Source organism: Gossypium arboreum, chromosome 5 (genome assembly GCF_025698485.1).
Source record: "Gossypium arboreum isolate Shixiya-1 chromosome 5, ASM2569848v2, whole genome shotgun sequence".
In the NCBI taxonomy this organism is placed as follows: domain Eukaryota; kingdom Viridiplantae; phylum Streptophyta; class Magnoliopsida; order Malvales; family Malvaceae; genus Gossypium; species Gossypium arboreum.
In genome coordinates, this window is record NC_069074.1 from 60,952,950 (window position 1) to 60,978,907 (window position 25,958).

Genomic DNA, 25,958 nt, shown 5'->3' on the forward strand with positions numbered 1-25,958 from the left:
AAAATATGAAATATGTATGAGATGTATATATGTGATAAGGCCTAATGGCCGATGTGATGAATGTGAAAGTGTGTATATATGTGATAAGGCCTAATGGCCGATGTGATGAATGTGAAAGTGTGTATATATGTGATAAGGCCTAGTGGCCAACGTGATGGATGTGGAAGTGTATAAATGTGATAAGTCCCGAAGGGCAATTGTGTTAGTACTATATCCGGGTTAAAACCCCGCAGGCTTTATGCGAGAATATTATCACCGATTAATGACCATAGGCTTCGTGCTCGTACTATATCCGAGCTCTAATGACCCGATGACTACGTGTGGAGAGTATGTCCGGTAAGACCCGATGACTTCGTGTGGAGATTTCGTCTGAGCTAAAGGTTTCGCCGATAATCCGAGTAGAGGTTAAAGCTATAAGACTTCGTAATAAGAATTGCTTATAAATATATATTCAGTGCGAAAGGTTAAACAGGTATGTACTCCAAGTTTATATGTGAGCTTGATTTGAACTAAATCATAAGGTAGTTATGTGATGCATACGAGAGCAATCCATGAGACTATTCCTATGAGTATGTGACATCGGATCAGTGTGAGAGGTTATGTGAAATCATACAATATATCTATGTCACATGAGCTCACTTTTATGTGAAAGTTTATTTGCCTCTCTGTATATGTTGAGATGTGCATATTCGTAAAGGGATGGTATGCCGGAAGAAGAGTGAAATAAAAATACGAACAACTATGTTATAATTTGGTTGTTATCTGTTGACACTGCTTAAAACTTACTAAGCATTGTAATGCTTACTCCGTTTACTTTGTTTCCTCTGTTTTATAGATCTCATTTGGAAGCTACAGGGCTCGGGGATCGTCGACAACTAGTCACACTATCACCATCCTTTGTTTGGTACTGCTATGTTTTGGATTATCTTATGGCATGTATAGAATAGACTAGTAGCGGGAGGATATTTTGGTTAATGTATATAAGCCATGCGAAAATGGCTTTAAGTATACTTTGATCATAGCATTGTAATCATTTTGTATGTCGTCCATCGAGAGGTATGGAAATGTTGGTAACGGTTAGTCATGGGAATGGTTATTCATGATCACTTTTGGTATATGTATGACAAACTCTAGTTGATCCATGGAGGATCATGAAATAGGTAAAGTTTACCTTAAAAATAAATGCTGGCAGCAGCAGTGATGTGGATGTGAAAAATCTCTAAAAATAGTAGGAATGGAGTTAAATAGCAAATAAATTATGTAATCGAACCTTGATGAATCTATTTTCATAGGATAGTAACGAAACGTTCATATGAACATTATATTATGAGATGTTAAAGTTTTCGTGAGACAGGGCCAGAACGGTTTCTGGATCTCCTGATCTGACTTTGGAAATTCATTATAAATTAACCAGAGATATTTAGAAGTCATGCCATATATGTATAGATTCCTTTTTGAGTCTAGTTTCTATAGAAATAAACGGCATCAGTGTTGAATCCCTGTACAGGGAGATATCCAATTCGTAATGCATGAAGGTCAGTGTAGTCGAACCCTGGAATAGGGGAGACTTTAACTAATAAACTGTACTAATTGGTCTGACCAAAAATTCTAAGAAAAAAATATGTAGATGGACATATGAGTCTAGTTTCGGGGAAAAATTACGAATCTGATTTTCGAGTTGTGGAACTCAAGTTATGATTTTTAAGGTGACAGTGATGCAGTTAGCCAGTCGTCTAGAAAATTTTTAATTGGACTGTGAGAGTAAATGAATTAGTCGGTTAGCACCTCGTGTTCGACTCCGGTAACGGTCTCGGGTACGGGGTGTTACAGTGATCATTTGAATTATATGGTTGTTAGAGATGTATGAAATAATTACATACATGAAAATGCTTGAAAATGTTAAATCCCGTTTGATTAAATGAAAATCGATGGATAAATGTAATTGCCGAAATGAATGAGGTCCTGCATTAGTTGCAGCATGGATTTAGCTCGGACAAGTAATCCTAATGTAACACCTAACCCGTATCCGTCGTCGGAACAAAGTTACGGAATATTATAGGAACGTTCAAAAACATTTACAAATAACTTATGTAAGTTACTATTCATTTGCCAAGATCATTCATAACGTCTCTTAATTTGGCCCTCGAGGCCCAACACAAGCCTTAGAATGGAGTCGGGACCTAATCGGGAACTTTAAGAATTTTTCGAAACTTTTCAAAATTTTTCCAATGTGCAGGGCTCACACACCCGTGTGGTCCAAGGGACACGACCATGTGACCCTAGGACACGCCCGTGCTAGAGGTCGTGCTCGACCCCATGTAATTCTCTGACTTGCATACACGGCCATGCCAGACGCCCGTGTGCTAGGCTGTGTGGTCAATTAATTCAAATCGAAATTAGCTGCAGGTTTCACACGGCTAAGACACACGCTCGTGTTCTCGGTCGTGTGGCACACATGGTTGAAACACACACCCGTGTCTCTACTCATGTGCCCAATTTTGAGCATTCTGTTTCTCAAAATTAAGGTGCAGGGGACACACGACCTAACCACATACCTATGTTACCAGGTCGTGTGTCACACACGGTCTAGACACATGCCCGTGTATCTGCCCGTGTGGACAAAATAAAGCTATTTCTAACTTCATTTCTCACCCAAAATTTCACCCAAGACCTGCACTTGAAACATACATCCAATACCAACCAATCCAAGCATTCAATTTAAGTAAATTTCATCATTTACAAGGCATATCACTACAAGCATACATGATCACAACCTTACCTTAGTCTAACTTAGGCATTCACAACATTCGATCACATATCCTTCACATAACACATGTGTATATATATCATAATAATCTACTTAGTCATACCAAAATAAACCATTACTAGCCATTCAAATGGCTAGATTACAAAATAACATCTTCAAGCCATTATTGGCCAAGTTGTCCTATACATGCCATTATACCAAAATGATTTCACTATATATACCAAAAATAGCTAGTCGATAGTGTGACGGTGCTCCAGTGATCTTCAACCTTCACGAGCTTCCGAGCATTATAAAACAGGGGAAAAATAAACGGAGTAAGCATTACATGCTTAGTAATTTCGTATAACGGAAATTAAACTTACCAATCCTGTTTATTACATCTAAGCATACATTATCATGTTTTCCATCCATTTGGCTAAATTGCCTAGACACATACATTCAATCAAACATGTTAGTCACCAAAAATCTTCATATCAATCAAGTAACATAGATGAGCTCATCAAGCAATATTGTTTCAAGTCATTATCATTTCATCTCAAGGTTCTTATGCCATGTCAAGAGTTTTATGTCCGTTGAATCATTGAAATTTCGATGAAGGCTCAAGTAGTACACTTGAGGTGTATGATTCATTAATCCGTCAATTCTTATCGAGGGTACCCCTTAGGACACTTAACCAAGGAACACACTCTCGAGCCACATATCATATAACAAGATTACCAGTCTAGGATAAATCTTTTATATAGCGTATGCTCAAAAAAGCTCGATTAGGATTACCAGACCAGGCTAAACCCTAATAGTAATGTATACTCGAGAGGTATTGTAACACTCCTAACCCGTATCCGTTGCCGGAACAAGGTTATGAGGTATTACTTGACTGAACAAAACTTCTATAAGGTCAGAGATACTTACCAGACATAAATTATCAACACATTAGTTCAATTATAAGGCTTCTCTAAACAAAATGAGCAAGCCATCTTCGCATGGCTATAATGTATACAAAGTCGAAATATCATTTTACCTATAGTCTATCCTATACATGCCTTAAACCATGATGATATACAATCTTCTCAACTCACATAATGACTCGAAAGTGTGATGATATCTCCGGCTCTTCCAACTCGAACTAAAGGATAAACCTATAAGAAATGGAAAAGAGAACACAGAGTAAGCTTCAATGCTTAGTAAGTTTTAAGCAATGCAAACAGTTAATTTACTTATAGATCAATTATTTCAAATTTTCAAGAAATCATTCCTAAGTAATTGCCATTTTAGCCAAGTATCCATGAACATAATGTATATTTAGCAAATTCATCTCACTTGAATCTGAACTCAATTAAAACCAAATATTCAATTCACAAATAAGATCATAAGAACTTGAAAAGCATCTCATTAACTAGTTTTAACCATGTTTGCAACAAAATCACAAATTCACTACAAGCTGTCTTCCTGAGCAACAGTCACTAAATTATTTATAACTGGAGCTAAGAAACTCCAAATCAAGTGCCGTTAATTTTCCCTGAAAATAGACTCACATATCTTCCATCCATAAAATTTTTAGAATTTTTGGTTTGACCAATCAATACCATATTTTTATTGAAGTTTCCCCTGTTTCACTGTTTGACTATTCTGACCACTCTTCACTACAAATCAATTTTCTCATTATACAGAATTCGAATTATGTTATCATTTATTTCATTTGAAACTAGACTCATTAAGGAGTCTAAATATATAAATTTTATCTTATAATCATCATTGTACAATTTACAATGATTTTCTAAAAATAGAACAGGGAATTTCAAGGTCATTTTGACTCTATCTTACGCCACTTCAAATATCTCATTATCTACAATTCTTTTGCTTACAAGGTTTCTTTTATAAGAAACTAGACTCATTAATCTTTAATTAAATAATTTATTCAGCTTCTAATTCAATTTTCACAATTTATGGTGATTTTCCAAAATCACGCTACTGTTGCTGTCCCAAGCAGATTTATTACAATTTGCTCTTTCACACATTCCTTGCATTCAAATTATCTAAACATGTATATCATGTCATTTAAGATCGAACTCAAATAACATAGGCATTAAAATGCTTCACTAACAGCTTTAGTTTCATTGAAACGAAAAAAATACAAAATCATATTCACATTTAATTTTCCATGATCGTAATCACCTAAAAATAAATCATATACTTCCACAAATCTTTCCACAAGGACCAAGTGTTTATATTTGAATATAAACATAGAATCACTTCACATAACTTCACACATTTACCGAATATATCACGATCACATATATAGTCATAACACTTATTCACAGATGCATCACTTTATATACTTATAATTTAATTCAAATCAAATCACATACGAGTACATGATACGTACCTGGCCAACTTAATATGTAATGCACTTTCAATTTGTCAACTTAGTGTAGGATCTTGTAATTGTATACTTTTATCAAATTCATCGGCACTTGGCACGCTAGGTATAAAACCGAAATTATGTTACCAGCACAAAGCACTGTGGGACTTTAGCCGGATACATTTCAAAGACGAAGCTCGGGACTTTAGCCGGATACATTTCCAAGACGAAGACTGCAGGACTTTAGCCCGGATACATTTCTAGCACGAAGCTCATGGGTCTTTAGCCCGGATACATTTCCAGTGTCTTGCTTATTTATTCACATGTTAACACATTTCACATAACATATCACATTAGCAATTCAATTGCTTCATTCGAATATAAGCACAAAATGTACACCTACCCTTTAACTTTCGGTTCAATAATCATACACAAGGAACACAAATGTCGGAATCTTGTGTCATGACATATGTATCCTAACTATTCCTAAGATTCATACAGGGCTTTCGAACGTCGTAACTCGGTCGAATCGAAAGCTCGAACATAGTTTTCAAACTCATACACATTCAGCATTTACAAGTATAAATTCATATATTATATACCAGCATATATACTTAACATTTAACTACATTTAGGCATGTGTATTTGCTTATAAACTTACCGGGACGTCAGAAAGCGGACTGAGTCGCTAGTCGACAACTTTCGCTTTTCCCTAGTCCAAATCCGATTTCTTTGGTTCTTGATCTAAAATATTCAAATTAAGCTCATTCAAACATATTTTCATTCAATTTAGTTCAAAACACATAAATGGGCAAATTACCATTTTACCCCTGACATTTACAATTTTTACAATTTAATCCCTATTGCACAAAACACAAAATATACAAAATTTCAATATACCCATGTTGGGCCGAATTTTACCCATACCCATACAAGTCTATATATTTCATCAATTTCATATTTTAGTCTCTCAAATTTTTATTTTTGCAATTAAGTCCTAATTACTCAAAATCATCAAAAATTCCAATACAAAAATATGTTAACCCAACACCTATCTTTCATATTTCACCATCAAACCATAAAAATCACAAGCTTCCATCAATGGCATAACTCAAAATATTCATCAAAATTCAAATTTTAAGCATGGGTTTTGAAGTACTCGAAGCAACGATCTCAAAAACGTAAAAATTATCGAAAATCGACAAAGAACGAACCTTGGATTTGAGCTTGGGAGTTGGCCGAACCTAAGCTTCCCTTATTTCTTTTTCTTTTCTTTTGTTTCGGCATGGGTGAAATAAAACATATGCCCACTCATATTTTACTTTATAATATCTTTTATATTATAAAGCTTATAATTTTTAGTTTTTACATTTGAAATAATAATAAAATCATATAATATATATATATCCTTTACCAACCAAACAATAAGCTAATGCACATGATATGGCTTTCACGTTTATGTCTTATAATATATATTACACCTTAATATAAAATAATATTTAATTTACACACATATATATATCTTTAATAAAATATTATAAAACCATATGGTATATACTTACCACCGTCCCACTAGTAATCAAATGACTAATTGCAACTTAAATACTTCAATTTAAAAAGCCACTAACAATTCGGCCCTTATACTATAAACCATCAAATTTTCTTTTTACATGATTAAGTCCTTTTATTTAATCGGATACCCAAACGATAAAATTAAAACACGAAAATTTTACAGATATAAATTCACACATAATAAACACATAAAATAATTTTTAAATATTTTTCTGGCTCGGATTTGTGGTCCCGAAACCACTGTTCCAAATAGGGTCTAAACTGGGCTGTTACAGGTATTATATTAGGATTACCCGTCCGGGTTAAATCCTTTCTATAACAAGGTCAATAGGATTACTCGTCTGAACTAAATCCTGTCCGCAACAAATGCAGGACCTTATTCGTTTCGAGAAGGTACATCTACTTATCGGAACTTAATATTCAATCGGGACTTAACCCCTTTTCACCATTTCAAGCATGTATTCAATTTTCCATCAAAGCATACAAGCAATACACATCAATGTAAATCACATTACATACAAACACAACATTCAATTAACATAATTACATGTCGATTAAGTTACACGAAATTACCTCGACACTTGTTCACATTAGAAATCTATTAATCCGAAACCTTTTCTTTTCCTCGATCTAACCTCGAATTTGAGTTGTTCGGATCTATATAAATAACTTAAATCATCAATTTCATACATTTTATACTCATTGGGACTCAATTTACATCCTAGGAAAAATTGCCATTTTGCCCCTAACTTTTCCATAAATTCCTATTTCGTCCTTAGGCTCGGAAAATGAAACTTGTGCAAATTACTCCCTATTCCAAGCCTAACCAAAGCGCCATTACAAATTTTATAGCACATGTATTCATAAAATTTCAGAATTTTTCATCAAATTTTACAACTTTTCGTTTTAGTCCCTAAATCATTTTTCATCAAAAATCACTTTGTAAAAGTTGTTTATCTATCAATAATCTTTCATTTTCTACCATAAATTTCTAATTTCTAGTATATACATCCATGACCCATTTTTCAAACCTTGATAACTTTTCAAATTAATCCCTCAAATAGAGAGATTAAGCTAAAAATGGGACAAGAAAACTTACCCAATTAGACCTTGAAAGTTTCTTCTCTCTCTTCTAGGGTTTCCATGTGTTTTTAAGTTGAAGATGATAAAAATAAGATGATATATTTTCTTTTCATCTTTTAACTAATTAAGTATTTTGCTATTTCCAATTTAATATTTGCCTTTTTTTTTATATTTCCATGGATGAATCACCAAGAAAAATCTACATACTTTTCTTAATGGTCTAATTACCATATAAGGATCTCTAGTTTTGAATTCCATAGCTATTTGATCCTTATAGCTACTAGAATTTAACTTTTGCATTTTATGCGATTTAGTCCTTCTCATAATTAAGCACTAAATCGATAAAATTTTCGTATCAAAATTTTCACATGTCATATCTATCATAATACAGATCATGTAATAAAACAAAAATAAATTATGTTTTTGGGTCAGATTTGTGGTCCCGAAACCACTATTCTGATTTCACTAGAAAATGGGTTGTTACACCTAATGACTTCATTATAGAAAGGATTTAGCTTGGATGGGTAATCCTAATATAAGTCCTCTTGAGCATATGTTATGGATTGGATTTATCTCGAAGGGTAATCCAGATCAAACTCTTTAGAGCATATGTCATAAAAAGGATTTAGCCTGGACTGGTAATCCTGTTGTATACATGTGTGGCTCGAGAGTGTACTCTTTGCAATTGTACCTTAAGGGTACTATTGGACATGAATTGACGGATTCTAATTTTTACACTTTGGGTGTACTTCCTGTGTATCCATCGATATTCTGAATATATTCAATGAGTAAAAATCTTGACTTGAAAGAACATGAATGAGAAATGAGTTATTATAGTAGTTGTCTGAAATCCATGAAAATGAGGATATATGACAATTGACATATGAAAACATGTGATGATGATATTTGAATATGGAATTCATTAGATGAAAATGTTTACCTTGGTTATAGACTTGTACACTTCGAGTGTACCACTACTCATGTGAGATTAATATTACGAGTATTATGAGTAAAGTTTTGATATGAAATAATCTGAACTCGAGATGAGTTATACGAAAATATACTGGAGCTATAACAATGTGATTTATAAATGTTGCGAAAAGCATATGTGCATAGAAACTTGATTGTTGTTGAGCTCATACATGTTTTTGATATTATTATGGAATATATGGCTAATAAGGGCAATGAGGATATGTGTAGGGCTTGAGGTCAAATTGAGTGAATATGCCTGACATAGTTACCTTAAAATAAATTGAATGGTAAGTTAAGTACCATGTTATACGAACTTACTAAGCATTTTATGCTTACTCCATTTTATTTCCCTTGTTTTAAAGTAAATCAAAAGCTTAGCGGAGATCACTCACACTATCCATCGAGCCATGTCGGTACAATTTGGTAAAGCAATTATGGTTACAATGGCATGTATAGGTTATGTTGGCCATATTGGCATGAAAATGTAAATGATTATTGTAATCTAGCCATTGGAATGGCTAGTGATGATTATGTTTTGGTACATGTATATATGTATTTAAGTTCATGTCATGGTGATAACATAAGTGCTATATATTGTTTGATTAAGAGAGGGTAAACAAGTATGCTTATAAAAGAGTAAGATTGTAAACATGAATGCTTGTGATGATATATCATGTTAAATGATAGAATTAACTTGATTAAGATCTTGGATTGGTTGGGTTATGAATGCAAGATGTGGTGTAGGTTTATGGTAAAGTTTGGGGTGAGAAATGAAGCTAGAAATGACTTTATTTTGTCCACACGGGTAGACACATGGCCATGCGCATGGGCGTGTGGTACAGCCGTGCGTCTCGTGCATTTTAAAAATTTAGAAACAGAATGCTTCGAATTGAGCAAATAGGTAGAGACACGGGCGTGTGTCTCAGCTGTGTGTACCACACGACTTAGAACACGGGCATGTGTCTTGGCCATGTGAAACCTGCACCTAATTTTGAATTGAATTAAATAACCACACGGCCTAGCACGCGGGTGTGTGGCATGGTCGTGTGCACAAGTCAGAGAGTTACACAGGGTCGAGCACGACCTGTAGCATGTCCCAGGGTCACACGGGCATGTCCCAGGGTCATACGGGCATGTCCCTTGGACCATATGGGCGTGTGAGCCCTGCACCTTGAAATTTTTTTGAAAAGTCGCGAAAAATTCTTAAAGTTCCTGATTAAGTCCCGACTTGATTCTAATGCTCGTATTGGGCCTCGAGGACCTAATCAAGGGACGTTATGAATGATTTTGGAATTTGAATAGTAACTTGCATGAATTATCTATAAATGTTTTTGAATATTTTGGTAATGCTCCGGAACCCTGTTTCGGCGACGGATACGGGTTAGGGGTGTTATAGAGCCAATTTTCACCATTTGTGCAAATCAGTCGAAAATAAATCAAAATTTATGAAAATTTATTATAAAATTAATTAAAATTCAACATGTTAATAATTTAAGTACAATTTAATTATTTTATAATTATATTATATTTTTCGACAAGAATTACTACGACACTGCATGAATTTGAGTTAAAAAGGGCATGAAAAAGTCTATATATTTTTGAGTTTCCATACACTCCACAACCTTTACTTGTTATTCGGACACTTGTTGGTTCTTCTCTGATAAGGTTATTCCCTCTTTTTTCGGCATGCAAGAAATAAAAACAAGGCAGAAGAAAGGAAAGAAAAAAAACCCCGTTACAACAGCCGTACAGTTATTTATAGTCCACACAACTCTCACAATAACCCTACACATGGCCAACCATGCAAAGCTAGCTCAACACCTTTTTGTCGCTGACGTAATAATTTTTAGACAAATCCTATCTTAAACATCCTTCAAATCTAGTTAATTTCCAACTAGATCTTAACAAGAAACTAACTAAAACTGTACAACATAGCCATATGCTCATAAAGAAAATTATTGGGTCCATGACCTAACAATCTGCCACTGGTGGATACTAACAGAAGGGTCCGTCAACATAAGGCTTGCCTAGATAATCTGTTGATTGGTGGGTTCTCCACAACGACCATGCCAATACATATAGATCAGTAACCTATACTTCGCCAAAAGATGAACCTTCAGCAAAGTCTTTATAGACTTACCTGATTGGCCAAACAATTCGCCAATTATGGCACGACAACTAACACTAACTTAACTTGGCGAATAGGGCGTAAATCAGCCTTTCTTGACTTATAATTTATCCAAAAATCTGCCCATATAAACCACCAATTGGGACTACATCGAGCGGGGTGTTACAGTGCTCCAACAGCAACAATATTGTGAAAAGGCTTTAAAATGTATTTTAAAACGATCTCATGCCTTCTAGTGAAAAAGGTTCCATTTCATGAAGTGAATGTAATAATACATAACAATTATAAAAAATTAAAATATAAAAATCGTGGTTGTCGTTGTAATTGAGGATGTGGTTGGAGACATATTAATAATTGTTTTCATGGTGGTTATAATAGTGGTACTTCTAACCACTAAAGAAATAATAATAAGGAAAAACAAGAAAATGGTGGTCAAAATATTCAAAGGTTATTGAAAATTCAAGCTATCAATGTGGTATGAAAATGCATTGGTTGCATACCTATTATGTGTTTAAACATCTAGTAAAACTTTATCAAAGTATCCATTAAAAAAATGAGAAACAATATAGAGATAGATTTCGTTATCCCGAAATGATGAAATGGAGGATAATTTTTCGGAAAAAGATTAAAATTTTTACTATGATGCTAAAGCTGACCATGCATACATGGATGGTTAATATGTTCTTAGTTTGTGTCAAAATTTTGTTGGGATCCAAGCATTGAAATATAATTTTTTTGGCTTAAGAATCATTAGAATCAATGGCTACTTGATATTTGCTTGGGGATGATTTTTTTCTCTTCATTACAAAGGATGCTTATAATCACAACTTCTCATCTATGGTAACCTAAGTCCGTCTAATCAAATTCTTTTGAAATTTGATTTGATTTCTATTAAGAAGTTTAATTTATATAATTCTCTATCCATAACTTTTATGAATTTATAAAATCTTCATGCATTTGTTATTGGGATTTTTATGTGGAGATAAATTTTTTAATAAAATTGATTGGTTTAATTTTAATTTTGATTAAGATATATGTTTATTATGAAATGAGAGTAAAATACTTGTTATGAACTTAGGGATATTTACCCAATCTGAATAATTTCATGATTGAGGAAGATGTTAGAAAATGTTTATGTTTAAACTTTTATGGTTGTAAAGTTACTTTAATATGACCTTATAATATTTTGTATTTTATTGTGTTATGATATAAAAAAATTATATAATCGCATGCTTATTAAATTGATTGATTAGTGATATGAATTTTTTGTTTAACCTCTATTTTATTTATGCTTATTATTTATACAAATATAAATTTTCTTTTATATGAATAAATACAAATTTTAAGTATCCAAATTTTTATCATCCATGTTGAAATGAATTGCAAAATTTCTTATTACTTAAAATAAATTAGACATTCATTAAGGTTATATGAAAAAGTAATATTTTATTACAGTGCTCTGAAGAGCTAATTAATATTGCATTAGATTGTAAAAGCTCTTGAAGAGCTAATGTTGCCTTGTGATGCAAAATCTTGTAGAATATATTATTATTATTTTTAGATCGAGAAGATATAAATTTTGAAGGAAATCTTTACATGTTTTAAATTAAAACCATGGATGGAAATGACATGAGATACTCTTGCTTTTGTATTATAAATATTTCCGAAGGAATACATTACACGTATATGATTGACATATGAGATAGTGAAAAGAAGTTCATAGTGTTGGTATGACCGGTTAGACCATCCTGAGTCAATAATGATGCAAAATATTTTGATGAAAATTTATATGATTTTATTGAAGAATTAGAATTTTATTTTAATAATTTTCATAAATATTAGTTCTTTGGACAACATATTGAACTAACACCAACTAAAATTAGAGGTCAATTGCATTTTTGGATGATAACCAATTAATATATGAGCTCATGTATCACATGTGTGCAACCCAAAATTTATGATATTACTTTTTGACATAATTTGATTGTGCACAATCTCTATAGCATGCAATTTGTGTTAACAATGCTGGTGCATTATATCCCAAACTTAATTTTCGTAGTTTTAGCTAGGATAATATTAAGTTGTCTATGCCTATAAATGTTATACTTAACGATTAGCAAAGCTATGTCTCCATATAATTGCTTAACCATTAATATAAGAATAACTTTACAATAAGCATGTAATTTTATTTTCATCAAGCCAACATATAAGAAATATTTGTCTCATGAAAATTAACTTTCTTTTTTATTAGCCAATAGATTTTGTCTAAGAATATCTAGATGTGCAATATCTATTTCATATTCTACCATAATGCACTAAGATGAATCATCAAGTATGAAGTTGAGAAAAATTAGAATTTTCATTAGATGTTAAAAGTGGAAAAGAGATATATTTATAAATTTTAAAAAATATTGTCATGTTGCAAATTTTCTCAATATTAATGGGAGACAAGTTGGTTAAATAAGTAAGTCATTATTTTTTTTTGTGATCCTCACTAATATTATATGCACAAAGTTTGAAGGATAAAATTATTTGCCAGACATGTTTAGTGATGACATTTAGAGATTGCATACACTAGCTGATACATATACTAGCTAAAATGCTCCAAATAATTATATGTCCCAAAAGGACAATGTGATAAAAATAAGTCTTGAGCATGTTAGAAACATGGTAAACCAGCCGATTCCATAAAACAAAAAATCTTGAAAGAAAGGAGAAAGAAACAAAGACGGTTACATGCTAAGGAAGAAGGTATTCATGAAGAGACCCAAGGCATAACTTTTGATAAAAATACTAGAAGAGGTTTAGGTACCTAAATTTATAAATAAAATGAGATATCTCAACTAATTATGTCATAATCAAAGATGATGGAGCTCACAAAAGGAAATACTATGGAAAAGTGAAGATGTTGAATGAGAATATACTTGATTGCATTGAGATGAGAATGAGTAATCAAAATAAATAAATGCTTCTATTATGACTTATGAAATGTATCTCGGACATGAAGTCCAAACATCTAGAAGGTGTAAAGTCAAGGGAAGTACATGTTAGCACAATATCGAAAAAATACAAGTCATAATATATAGAATTAACTTGTAACACAAACTTTTACAAGACACTTGGCTTTGGTTATGAAAAATGATTAATTTGTTGTGGATGCAATAGTCTAGCATTAAATAAAATTATTTATTTAGATCTAGTGAATTTGTATTCAAATGATATAAAATATTTGATAATATTGATGCTCAAGTATAAAACTCGAGTTTCATGAGAACATCATTAAATATGAATATGATTTTATTCAGGATCTTTTATTAATTAATGTATTTATACATACATGTTATTATCATCATTGTTGATATTAAATGTATCAAATTTCATTATATTTCTTGAAGAATTTTCAAAAGCAATAATTATCCGTAGATAAACTTTATAATGAAAGTATATCTAAAAGTAAAATTTTTGCTCAACGTGAAGATCAAGTGTTCAATAAGGACAAATTATTACACAATGATATTATAAAGAATTGCTATTGAATATCCAATAGTGTTTATATAATCAAAATTATTTAGGCTAATTTTTCATGTAGATTGTAGATATTGAAAAGGAATACAAACGGTCAAACAATAATGTTATAGAATGATGGTCTTGAAGTACCATTTCTTTATGTGCCCAATGCACTCATTGTATTGGTAATAGTGAATGACACAATACATCATACTTTATAAAGTTGTTGGCTTAACAAAACTTGTTGTATATGTTGATGATTTATTATTGATAAATAATATTGAATGACTCAATATTGAGTTATAAAATGATATTCAAATAAGGGAGGCGAAACATACACTGTTTTGTAACACCCCTCACCCAATGCAAAGAATAATCGAGAATTCAATTAGGCACTCCCTACCACTACATTTGAGAAGTTAATTTTCAGAATTGTATTGCGTTGTTTCAAAGATCTTAAGTGATGCTTACATTAGGGGGAGTAAATTCGCACTATATTTTTCTTTTAAGGTTGTGACATAATGTGTATTAAAGGTATCGAAACCATTTTTTATATTTGAGGAAAACGGGGATCGACTTTTAAAACAAAGTGTGGAGTCGCGACCAATCTTTTTGTTTAGGTGTGATTGGATCACCCAACAAAATATTTTATTCCATTTAAATCAATTTTGGTCTACGTAAATTTAAAAAAAAAAGGGTTCGGGAGTCGATTACGTATGAGGAAGGACCTTCATTACGCCCAAAAATTAGTACCAGATTGATTAAGTGCTGTCCTGATGTCTAAGATTTTAGAAAAAATTTTGAAATATGGTTCATTTTAAAACATTTGAGTGGTTCAAATTGGTCGTCAAAATTCTCTCGTTTCCAAGGTATACAGCATCACATCCAGCACGATAGGACACGGTCTTTTATACCTTTGAAAACACAATTGATTTTTGACTTCTAAAAGCTCATACGTCAAAAATTACAAAAGGATGCCCCAATATTTAGTCCAACAAAAAAATCGAAACCCACCACGGTAGGGCACGATTTCCCAAATTTCCAAATATTGAACATTGCTTTATTTTAGAATCTTTGAATAAAAAAATGGAAATTAGCTCAAAACACATTTATTTGTCTTAAAATAAGATGGAATAATTAATTTTAAAAAGTTGGACATTACAAAGCAACATTTGTATAAAAAAGGATTAATAAACATGTGATAATATGCACACATAGAGTACAATACTCGGTGAATGAAGATGACAGAACTTTATCTAACCAACTAACAAAGCAAACAATTAAATACAACTAATCTAAGAAAAATGTAACCAAATTTTTAAACATGGATGGAGAACAATTGATATAACAAATAAAACAATGAATAAATAATATGCAACAACATTATATATGGCATAATATAAAACCATCAACATAAAATGTACAAAACAAAATGGAAATTAGAAGCCAATGTGGTATAAGACAATTTTAAAATAATGTTGAACCGATGAACACATAATATATACAATATATGAATTGATGAATTGATGAATTGATGAATTTGGAATAATTTGTATAAAAACTAAGGATATATATATAAAATCATTAAAATGAATTAGTATAGAATGCGGCATTTGAATCAAATCATATGCAAAGTGTTAAAAACATTGACAATATACACACAATAACTTAAATAATATATAAAATATGAAAGAATAGTAAAAATACATGATAAGGTATAATATTAAGAAATGCACATAATAGGTTTACAAAGCATATATATACATAAATAGATTTAGAAGTAATTATTTGTAAAAATAGCATGAAACTAATAATGCATAAGATTAAATTAATTTCATCATAAATTATATATGTAATGATTTTAACGATATAATTATGTATACAAAGAAAAGCTATATGTATAAAATACATGAATTTAGTGATGTATATAGATCAAAATATGTACCAATATATATATGCATATATAATAATAATTTACAAGATACATAAGATATGTAGGATTTTCCTTTAAATAACAAAGATATATAATAAAATATGTAAATAAATTTAAAAGAACTTAAATGTATAAAATAACATAAGATTAATAATATACATGGAATAAAATTAACTTTATCATGAATTATACATATATAATAATGTATAAGAACATTTTTGAAAAAAAGTATTATACAAAATGTTAAATGATATGATATATAAAAAAAATCTACAGAATGACTTTAAAAAAAAATACCATTATCAAAATAGCTCAAAATATAAAAAGATAAGTAAACAAGAATTAAAAAAATGAATGTGGAATGGGTTTTAAAAGAATGATGAGAAAAACTTAATTAAGATAAAATTAAAAGAAAAGGGATAATTTATAAACTTTTGAGATCAAAATGAGGACCAATGCACAATGCGCGCAAATTCCCAAGGACTAAAGCGAGAAATATTCCAGGCCCCAAAACGCAGTGCTGAGGTGCGGACCAAAGTGCACACATGCTCAAATTACAGGGCTAAATTCCAAAATAAAGTAAAACAAGTAATGCGCGATTGAATGCCCGTGTAAATGAGGAGGACCTAGCGCTCAATTACCCCTTCTCCGTAAAAATGCGCGGATCCTGGGGGCAAAGGATCGAATCAGGTCGGGTTGGCTCTTATACGACATTGTTTTGGAGCCACTGAATCAGGCTCAAAATGGAACCGTATTTGGTCCTATATATGGTCTAAAACCGACCATTTGGCCGAAATAACCTAGGTTTTCCCCTCTCCTTCAGCCGAACCCTAAATGCTCTTCTTAAGCACCGATTCGCCACCATGAACGACGATCAGCATGCTCGAGCCTCGATGGGGCTTTTTCAGCCTTAAGACCTCATCTATACTTCGATTTCAACGAAGAAGAAGGGATCTTGTGGAATACTTTCAAGGTCAGACTTCGTTTTCCTTTTCTTTTCTGTTTTCAAATGCAAAAATAAAGGACCAAAAAGAAATAAAATAGGAAGAAAACTGAAAAATTTAAAAAAAAACTCGAGTATGAAATCACCTTCAAAAATTTTAATGGCTTTCTTTGTATTCAGTGTGAGTATTTCGGCGTGCGTAAGCTTACAAAGTACAGGTAATGGCCTTTTATAGTCGGATTTACAGAGAATTAAAAAAATTATATTTTCCTTTTTTGATTTGGCTGTGTATTCTGTTAGCTTCCTCTTCTCGTGTATTCTAACGCAGGAACGGCCGTACGGAGGAGGAGACCTGGTGACGTGGAGCCGTGCATGGGAAAATGCTCATGGGAGGCCAACCCTCTGGCACTACTCTAGCGTATTCCAGATGTTTCTGGTGTTCTCAGGCTGCTGAGCTTTTTTGGGTTCCTTTGGGTCTCGGTTTTGGGCCATTGTAGTTGGGTCTAGGATTTGGGCCATTGCAATTAGGTCTAGGTTTATTAATTTGGTATTTAATTTTGATGTTTGGTTTGGTTTGGTTTAGGCCCAAAAATTTGTAAATGGACATTGCACCTTTAAATTTGGATCTTTTATTTGTGTGTTTTTTTATTTTGGTTTTTAATTTTTTTTTCTGGGCTTATTGCGGGCCGGGCAAATTTGGCCTATTACAGCTGCCCCTCTTTGCCTATTGCCGTGTAACGAGAATAGAGAAAAGAATTCAAATAGGGCTAATTTTGCCCGGTTTTGCTGAATTTTAACTGTAACTTTAGGGAAATAAGACTGGTGGTCTAAATCTGCTCCATTACCGATACATGGAGATAAGATTCGCCATCCTCGATCTGTTCCACAACTGTTTAGAAAAATAAGATCTTCAATCTTCAGTTTGCTTCCTTGCTACTTCAGGAATATAAGACTTGCATCTTGAACCTGTTCCATTGCCACTTCAGGTAGACAAGGCTTGGGCTTAAATCTGCTCCATTGCCAATACATGGAGATAAGATTCGCCTCTTTCGATCTGCTCCACTACTACTTAGGGAGATAAGATCTTCAACCTTTAGTCTGCTTCCTTACTACCTCAGGAAGATAAGACCAGTGGCTAAAATCTACTCCATTTCTGATACATGGAGATAAGGTTCGCCTCTTTTGATCTGCTCCACTACTGCTTAGGGAGATAAGATCTTCAATCTTCAGTCTGCTTCCTTGCTACTTCAGGAAGATAAGACTCAATCTTCAACCTGTTCTCTTGCTACCTTAGAAAGATAAGGTTAGTGGCTTAAATCTGCTCCATTGCTGGTACATGGAGATAAGATTTATCGTCTTTGGTTTGTTCCACTACTGCTTAGGGAAATAAGACCTTCAATCTTCAGTCTGCTTCCTTGCTACCTCAGGAAGATAAGACCACCATCTTCAACCTGCTCTCTTGCTACCTCAGAGAGATAAGGCTAGTGGCTAAAATCTGCTCCATTGCCAATACATGGAGATAAGATTCGCCTCTTTCAATCTGCTCCACTACTGCTTAGGGAGATAAGATCTGACTTCACCAATGTAGCTACACCGTCCTCTGGGGAACATGTCCTATAGACTCGATTTTATATGCGTATGTTTATGCCAAATGATTAGGATGCTATGATTGAAATGAATCTAATGCTCCTAACTAATATGAATGATATATACAGAAATGAGAATGATTCTATTTTAAAATTTAAGGCCTCATCACTCATTGTTCGTTAGCATGCTGTCGCTGATGTATTCTCCATCATCTCGACAGAGTATCCCAAAGCAACAATCATATTCTGCTCAGCAAGCTTGCCCCACTGTAATTCTAATATCCCTTCCACTATTCTTTCTAAGACAAAAACATTGCAACTCATAGTTGAATTTTCCTCTGTTCGATCTGCTACCTCACTCCCCGGGTGTCATAGCCAAATGTGTGTGTTTGATATTTGCATGGATACAAAATATCATTTCTCTTTTCTTAAGAATAATTCCTTTTTATATTGATCATTTTTCAAAATTGCATCACCAACGCCCTATCTTGTTCTTTTGTTCAATCATCATTTGGACAAAAATACAAAGAAGTAATTTATGCAAATATGTCCTTGAACTTGGTGTGTTCTAAGAAATAGTCCTGTTTCAGATTCTTGTATTATTTAGAAACTCCTATAGTAATATGCGAAACTTCTATTGTGAAAACATTACCAGTTCATTCATCATTATTTCAATGTAACATGCTTGCAATCAAATCATAATAATGGATAAGAATGGAATTGAATTTGAAATCAAAGTGAATAAATCAAAAGAACCAAAAAATGGCAATTGATTTGGGAATGTATATCTCGAAAAATAAAGACTATTTCAAATATAGCCGATTTATTAGAAATAAAATAAAGACTAGGTCCTCTTGATATTGCAAACTGAGTTTCTCCGTACGAACTTCTTGAAGACCAACTTAAACTTGATATGTGTTTAGGAGATCAGAAGTACTCTGTCAATGCCCTAAGATGCAACATACCCTTTTCTTGCTAATTTAGATGAACATACCTTTTTTTATTGAGTCTCAAAGCGCCCTTTGCCGATTTTCACTTTGGCCCTTTATCTTTTCCATTTTTATTAGGTTTCAAAGCGCCCTTTTCGGGTTTTCAATTTGGCCTCTTTTTTTTAAGAAAGTTACAAAGCACCCTTTGTGGGTTTTCACTTTGGCTTCTTCCCCTCATTAGGTAATTTTTGACTGAATTCGAGTTTACTGGATTAGACAAGTTTTTTCCATCTATTTTAGCCAAGATTAATGCTCCTTCGGAGAAAGCTTTCTTCACTACATAAGGCCCCTCGCAATTTGGAACCCATTTTCTTCTGAAATCCTTTTGTATGGGAAGGTTGTTTTTCAAAACCAAATCTCCCTCATGAAACTCTCTTGGGCGAACCTTTTTGTCATAAGACCGTATCATTCTTTTTTGATACATCTGACCATGCTGAATTGCCCTTAGCCTCTTTTCTTCAATCAAATTCAACTGATCATATCAAGATTGTATCCATTCGGCTTCATCTAACTTCAATTCTGACAAAACTCGGAGAGAAGGTATCTCCACTTCAATGGGTAAAACAGCTTCCATTCCATAAACTAATGAAAAAGGCGTTGCCCCAGTAGAAGTTCTAACAGATATTCGATAAGCATGAGGAGCAAATGGCAACTTCTCATGCCAATCTCTGTAAGTTTCGGTCATTTTTTCCACAACATTCTTGATATTTTTATTGGCTGCTTCCACTGCCCCATTCATTTTTGAGTGATATGGTGATGAATTATGGTGTCTGATCTTAAACTGACTGTAGGCCTCTGCTATTGTGCTATTGTTCAAATTTAATGCATTATCAGATATGATACTTTCAGGCATCCCATATCGACATATAATTTCCTTCTTCAAAGATCTGCTGGCTGCCGATTTAGTTACATTGGCATATGAAGCAGCCTCCACGCACTTAGTAAAATAATCAATGACCACAAAGATGAAACGATGCCCATTTGACGCCTTCAGTGAGATTAGTCCTATAAGATCTATGCCCCACATGGAAAACGGCCGTGTGGAAGTCATAACATGCAAAGGCGAGGGAGTTACATGAACCTTATTGCCATAAATTTGACATTTGTGACATCTCTTAGCATAATTGATGCAGTCTCTTTCCCTAGTTGACCAATAATATCCAAACCTCATAATTTGTCTGGCCATTGTGAACCCATTAGCGTGTATTCCACAAACGCCTTCGTGGACTTCTTCCAATATTTTCTTGGCCTCCACAACATCTACACATCTCAATAGTACTTGATCTTTTCTTCTTTTGTATAGGATCTCCCCATCTAAGACATAATCACAGGCTAACCTTCTCAGCGTCCTTTTGTCATTTTTCGTTGCTTGGTCTAGATATTCACAATTTCTCACGTATCACAATATATTCTTATACCAAGGGTGATCGTCTCTCCCCTCTTCCTCTATATTATAACAATAAGATGGGGCCTTACAGATACTCATCTGAATTGGTTTCACATCTTCTTGTCTGCTCACTTTAATCATGGAAGCCAAAGTAGCCAAAGCATCTGCCATCTGGTTTTCATCACGTGGGAGATAATTGAAGGAAATATTATCAAATTATTCAACTAACCCCAACACTAACCTTATATAATTGATTAATTTGGAATCTCTTGTCTCCCATTCACCTCGAAGTTCGTAAATTACCAGCGCAGAATCTCCATATACTTCCAGTGACTTGATCTTTCGTTCTATAGCTGCTCGGACTCCATGATACATGCCTCATACTCTGCCATATTATTTGTGCAATCAAAATCCAATTTACATGTGAATGGATAATGATCTCCACCTGGGGACATCCAGACCGCTCCAATTCCGTTGCCTATAACGTTTGAGGCTCCATCAAAATTCAATTTCCAAGAGGAATCTCTTGTAGTATCCTCTTCTATAGCTGCCACATACACTATCTCCTCATTGGGGAAATCAAAATTTAAGGGCTCATAATCTTTTAAAGCTCAGCTGGCCAGAAAATCTGCTAGTGTGCTCCCTTTCATGACTTTTTGACTTAGTAGATTATGTCAAATTCAGAAAACAAAATTTGCCACCTAGCTGTTCTTCTATTCAAGGCATTTGACTCCATCATATACTTTAGAGGATCTAAATTTGGGATTAACCAAGTTGTATGGTACAACATGTATTGCCTCAACCTCCGAGCTGTCCAAACCAGAGCACAACACAATTTTTCAATTGGCGAATATCTCAATTCACACTCAGTGAATTTCTTACTGAGGTAATATATCGCCCTTTCTTTTCTTCCCAACTCATTATGTTGACCAAGCACACATCCCATAGAATTGTCAAATACTGTTAAATATAGAATTAACGGTTAGTCTGAGCTTGGAGGTGACAGCGCTGGAGGACTTGACAAGTATTTTTTAACTTTTTCAAAAGCTCTTTGGCATTCATTATCCCAATCTCCTAGATTATACTTTTTAAGAAGATGAAATATAAGGTCACATTTCTCTGTTAAGTGAGAAATAAACCGAGCAATGTAGTTTAGTCTCCCCGAACTTTTTTTTGAGTGCGTGGGACAACTCTTGTATAGCTCAGACTTTGTCTGAATCAATCTCAATTCCTCTCTTACTGACTACAAAGCCCAATAGCTTTTCGGATCTAGCCCCAAAGGTACACTTGGTTGGATTAAGCTTTAGCTGAAATTTTCTCAATCTTATGAACAACTTTCTCAACACTTGGATGTGTTCCTTTTCAGTTCGAGATTTGGCTATCATATCGTCAACATAAACTTCAATCTCTTTGTGCATCATATCATGAAACAAGGTCACCATGACTCATTGATATGTCGCTCCAGCATTCTTTAATCCAAATGGCATCACCTTGTAATAGAACGTGCCCCATAAGGTTATGAAAGTAGTCATTCCCATGTCTTCAGGATGCATCTTGATCTGATTATACCCCGAGAAACCATCCATGAAGGAAAACAACGAGTAGCCAGCCGTATTGTCTACTAGCGTATCAATATGAGGCAAGGGAAAATTGTCCTTTAGGCTTACCTTATTTAAATCTCTATAATCCATACACATTCGCACCTTGCTGTCCTTCTTGGGAACAGGCACAACATTGGCTACCCATTCTAAATACTTAATCACCTGAAGGAATCCAGCATCAAATTGCTTTTTGACTTCCTCCTTTATTTTTAGCACAATGTTTGGCCTCATTCTTCGGAGCTTCTGCTGAACTAGCTTGCAAACTTCTTTTATGGGAAGGAGATGTACTACAATATCAGTGCTTAAACCAGACATATCCTGGTATGACCATGCAAAAACATCTTTGAATTCTCAAAGCAACCCAACAACGTCTCGCTTTGTTTCTTCAGTTATACATGTTCCAATTTTTACAACTTTTCCCTCTTCCAAAGTCACCATGTCCACTACTTCTTTATGAGGTGAAATTTACCATCCTTAACAAGTCCAGAGATAAATTACAATCTCTATCATCTTCAAAGTCCTTAGATCCCTCCAAACACATGTCTTGCTCAAATAGTGATTCTGAGTCAGTAACAGCGTCACTCATGATATTGATATCCAAGGACCTATTATAGGTACAAAAAAATATAAAAAGAATGAATGAATTTGATAATTATTGTCTGTATGGTATGTTTATGAATGAAATAAAAGAATGATTGACGAAAGTCCAAAACAGAATCAGGATAATTATTTAAATGGAAAGAATGACACAATTGCTTGTGAAAAGAATAAAAGAATGTTTGCTCAAAATGATAGCAAAAAATGTACTTCATTGAAATATTGATAACATGAGCCTATTTCACACAGAAATCCTTATTGCCTCTAGGCTTAAAGCAACAAGTTTGTTTTGAACATTACTCTGAGTAAGTTCTAAAAATACAGGAAGGTCTTTTGCAGTCCAATTGTCTAGAACACTCCCAGGCTCATATGGACGAATATCTGACAAAATCCCCTCTTCAATTGCTTCTCCAAATATGGCATTGATGTGCATATTTCCCAATACTCCTTCCATATTTTCTTTCTCTGGCATCCCTTGTTTAGGATAAATAATCCCTTCTGATACAAAAGTCCTGGAGATGTGAGGGATTATCATGGGTTCCCACTTAATTTCTCCACCACTCACACGTGCTCTTCTTCTTTCCTGTCTTCTTTCCAATTCCCTTTTTCATTGTCTTGCATCTGGCTTGAACCCTAAACCAAAACGATCATGCTTGTCTTTCAACATCGGAACCTCAATTCTTCCCTGGAGACATCTCTCAAGTCCCTTTCCTGGTAAAGCTCCACGTCTTACCATCAACTGTAGACCCATCATCGTAGTTTTAGACATTTTCGGCTCTAGAATTCTACTTCCCTCAGTGATGAATGTTGCATTTACAAACTCTAAAGATTGAAAATAACATTCAATAGCTTCATCATCTGTCTCTAAATATGGTGCATCATTGCTTACAGTTGCAAAATGTCCTATTCAGCATTTATCGTTACTAACTGTCCTTCTGATACTAGCTTTAACTTCTGATAAGGTCTCTCTAACAGGCAGTTGTAAGAAGGCTTAATATCCATCACTAAGAAATCTACCTCATATGTAGTTGGGCCAATCAACAAAGGTATTTCTATTCTCCCCATGACTCTCCTTTCCATGCCATCAAATGCTCGCACAATATTCTGGCATCCTTTCATGTGTGAGCTATCCACAGGTAACCTGTTTAACATGGACAAGGGCAACATATTCAATGTCGACCCATTGTCAACCAGAACCCCTGGCAATGTGTATCCTTTACATCTGATGGTTATATGCAAAGCTTTAGTAGATCCTATACCTCCTGGTGGTATTTCATCATCATTGAAGAAGATGAAGTTGTCAGCATTTATATTATTAACCAACTGATCGAACTTGTTGACAGAAATATCATTGGTTACATACTTTTCGTTCAGCATTTTCATTAATTCACTTTGGTGTACCTCTGAGCTTAGGAGCAAAGCTAATATAGAGATGCGGGCTGGTTGTTTATGCAACTGTTCCACCATACTGTACTCACTATGCTTCAGAAATTTCAGAAATTCCTTAGCTTCCTCTTCTTTTACTGGTTTAGTAATAGACACCCTAGGTTCCACTGCTTTTCTTTTCTTTTGTTCGATCGTCACATTTTTTCCTTTTACAAGCTCTGTTCAGGTATTTATCAAATCATATCGTCTTCAACTACCCGTGTGAGAACCTATATTTTGATCCTCCTTTAATGGGCTGACTGAATTCTCCTTTCCCGGGACTGTCATATTACAATTATAGTTCCAAAAAACTTTTTTGTTATCCTTGTAAGAGAAAACTGCTGGCTTCTGAATTATGATCTTCGGTGTCATCTGAATTCCTGCTTCATTCTTAGAACGTGAAATAATAACCACAGGATAATTGACTTTCAGGACAAATGATGTGGATTCTGACGCATATATATACCCCTCTTTCTTAACCTTTTCATAAAATTCTATTTCCTTGTTGTCCATTAGGCCCTGGATAACAGCTCTGAACTCTTTACATTCTTGAATTTCGTGCCCCTCTTCATGATGAAACTCGCAGTAATTCTCTATCTCATCCCAACTTCCTTCTATATTCGAAGTAATTAACCCCCTTCTTGCCATTTCCTTCCAGATCCATTTCAAAGGAGTTTTTACTTCCATAATATCCGTTTTCATTCTTTTTCCCATACTTCCATCTATCATGTTTACCCCACTATCAGTATGATTAGGTAACAGATTCTCTATACTGGGCGCATTACCAAACTTCACAATGCCCATCTGAATAAATCTCTCAACTAGCTTCTTAAAAGAAGTGCAGTTTTCTATCGAATGTCCTATAATCCTTGCATGATACTCACATTGAGCATTAGGATCGTACCATTTAGGGAACGGAGGCTGTAATGGCTTTGATAGAAATGTGCCACCACATGCGCATCAAACAAACTTTGATATAATTCCTTATACGTCATGGGGATTGGCGTAAATTGAAGTTTCTCATTGTTTTGCTTTGCTCCAGATTCCTACCTTGATAAGCCCTGACTAGCAGTTATCGCCTTTGGTTAATTTACAGTAACAGACTTTGA

General features: G+C 33.9%; 1 protein-coding gene across 1 annotated transcript; it reads right to left on the reverse strand.

The window, feature by feature from the left end:
* Positions 1–24,031: 24,031 nt before the first annotated feature.
* Positions 24,032–25,653, reverse strand: LOC108451626 (uncharacterized). Its single transcript, XM_017749294.1, has 3 exons — positions 25,080–25,653; positions 24,353–25,028; positions 24,032–24,308 (listed from the first exon to the last, which is right to left on the reverse strand). Exons 1-3 carry the CDS (start codon positions 25,651–25,653, stop codon positions 24,032–24,034), a joined length of 1,527 nt encoding a protein of 508 aa, XP_017604783.1.
* Positions 25,654–25,958: the final 305 nt, after the last annotated feature.

Bases quoted from the DNA above. Each gene is read 5' to 3' on its own strand.
- LOC108451626 (XM_017749294.1), bottom strand. From the start codon at position 25,653: ATGGGCATTGTGAAGTTTGGTAATGCGCCCAGTATAGAGAATCTGTTA. The intron at 25,029-25,079 runs GTTCTCACACGG...ATACCTGAACAG, and splicing joins AAAGGAGGATCAAAATATAG to AGCTTGTAAAAGGAAAAAAT. The intron at 24,309-24,352 runs GTTAGTAACGAT...TGCAACTGTAAG, and splicing joins AAGCTAGTATCAGAAGGACA to CAATGATGCACCATATTTAG.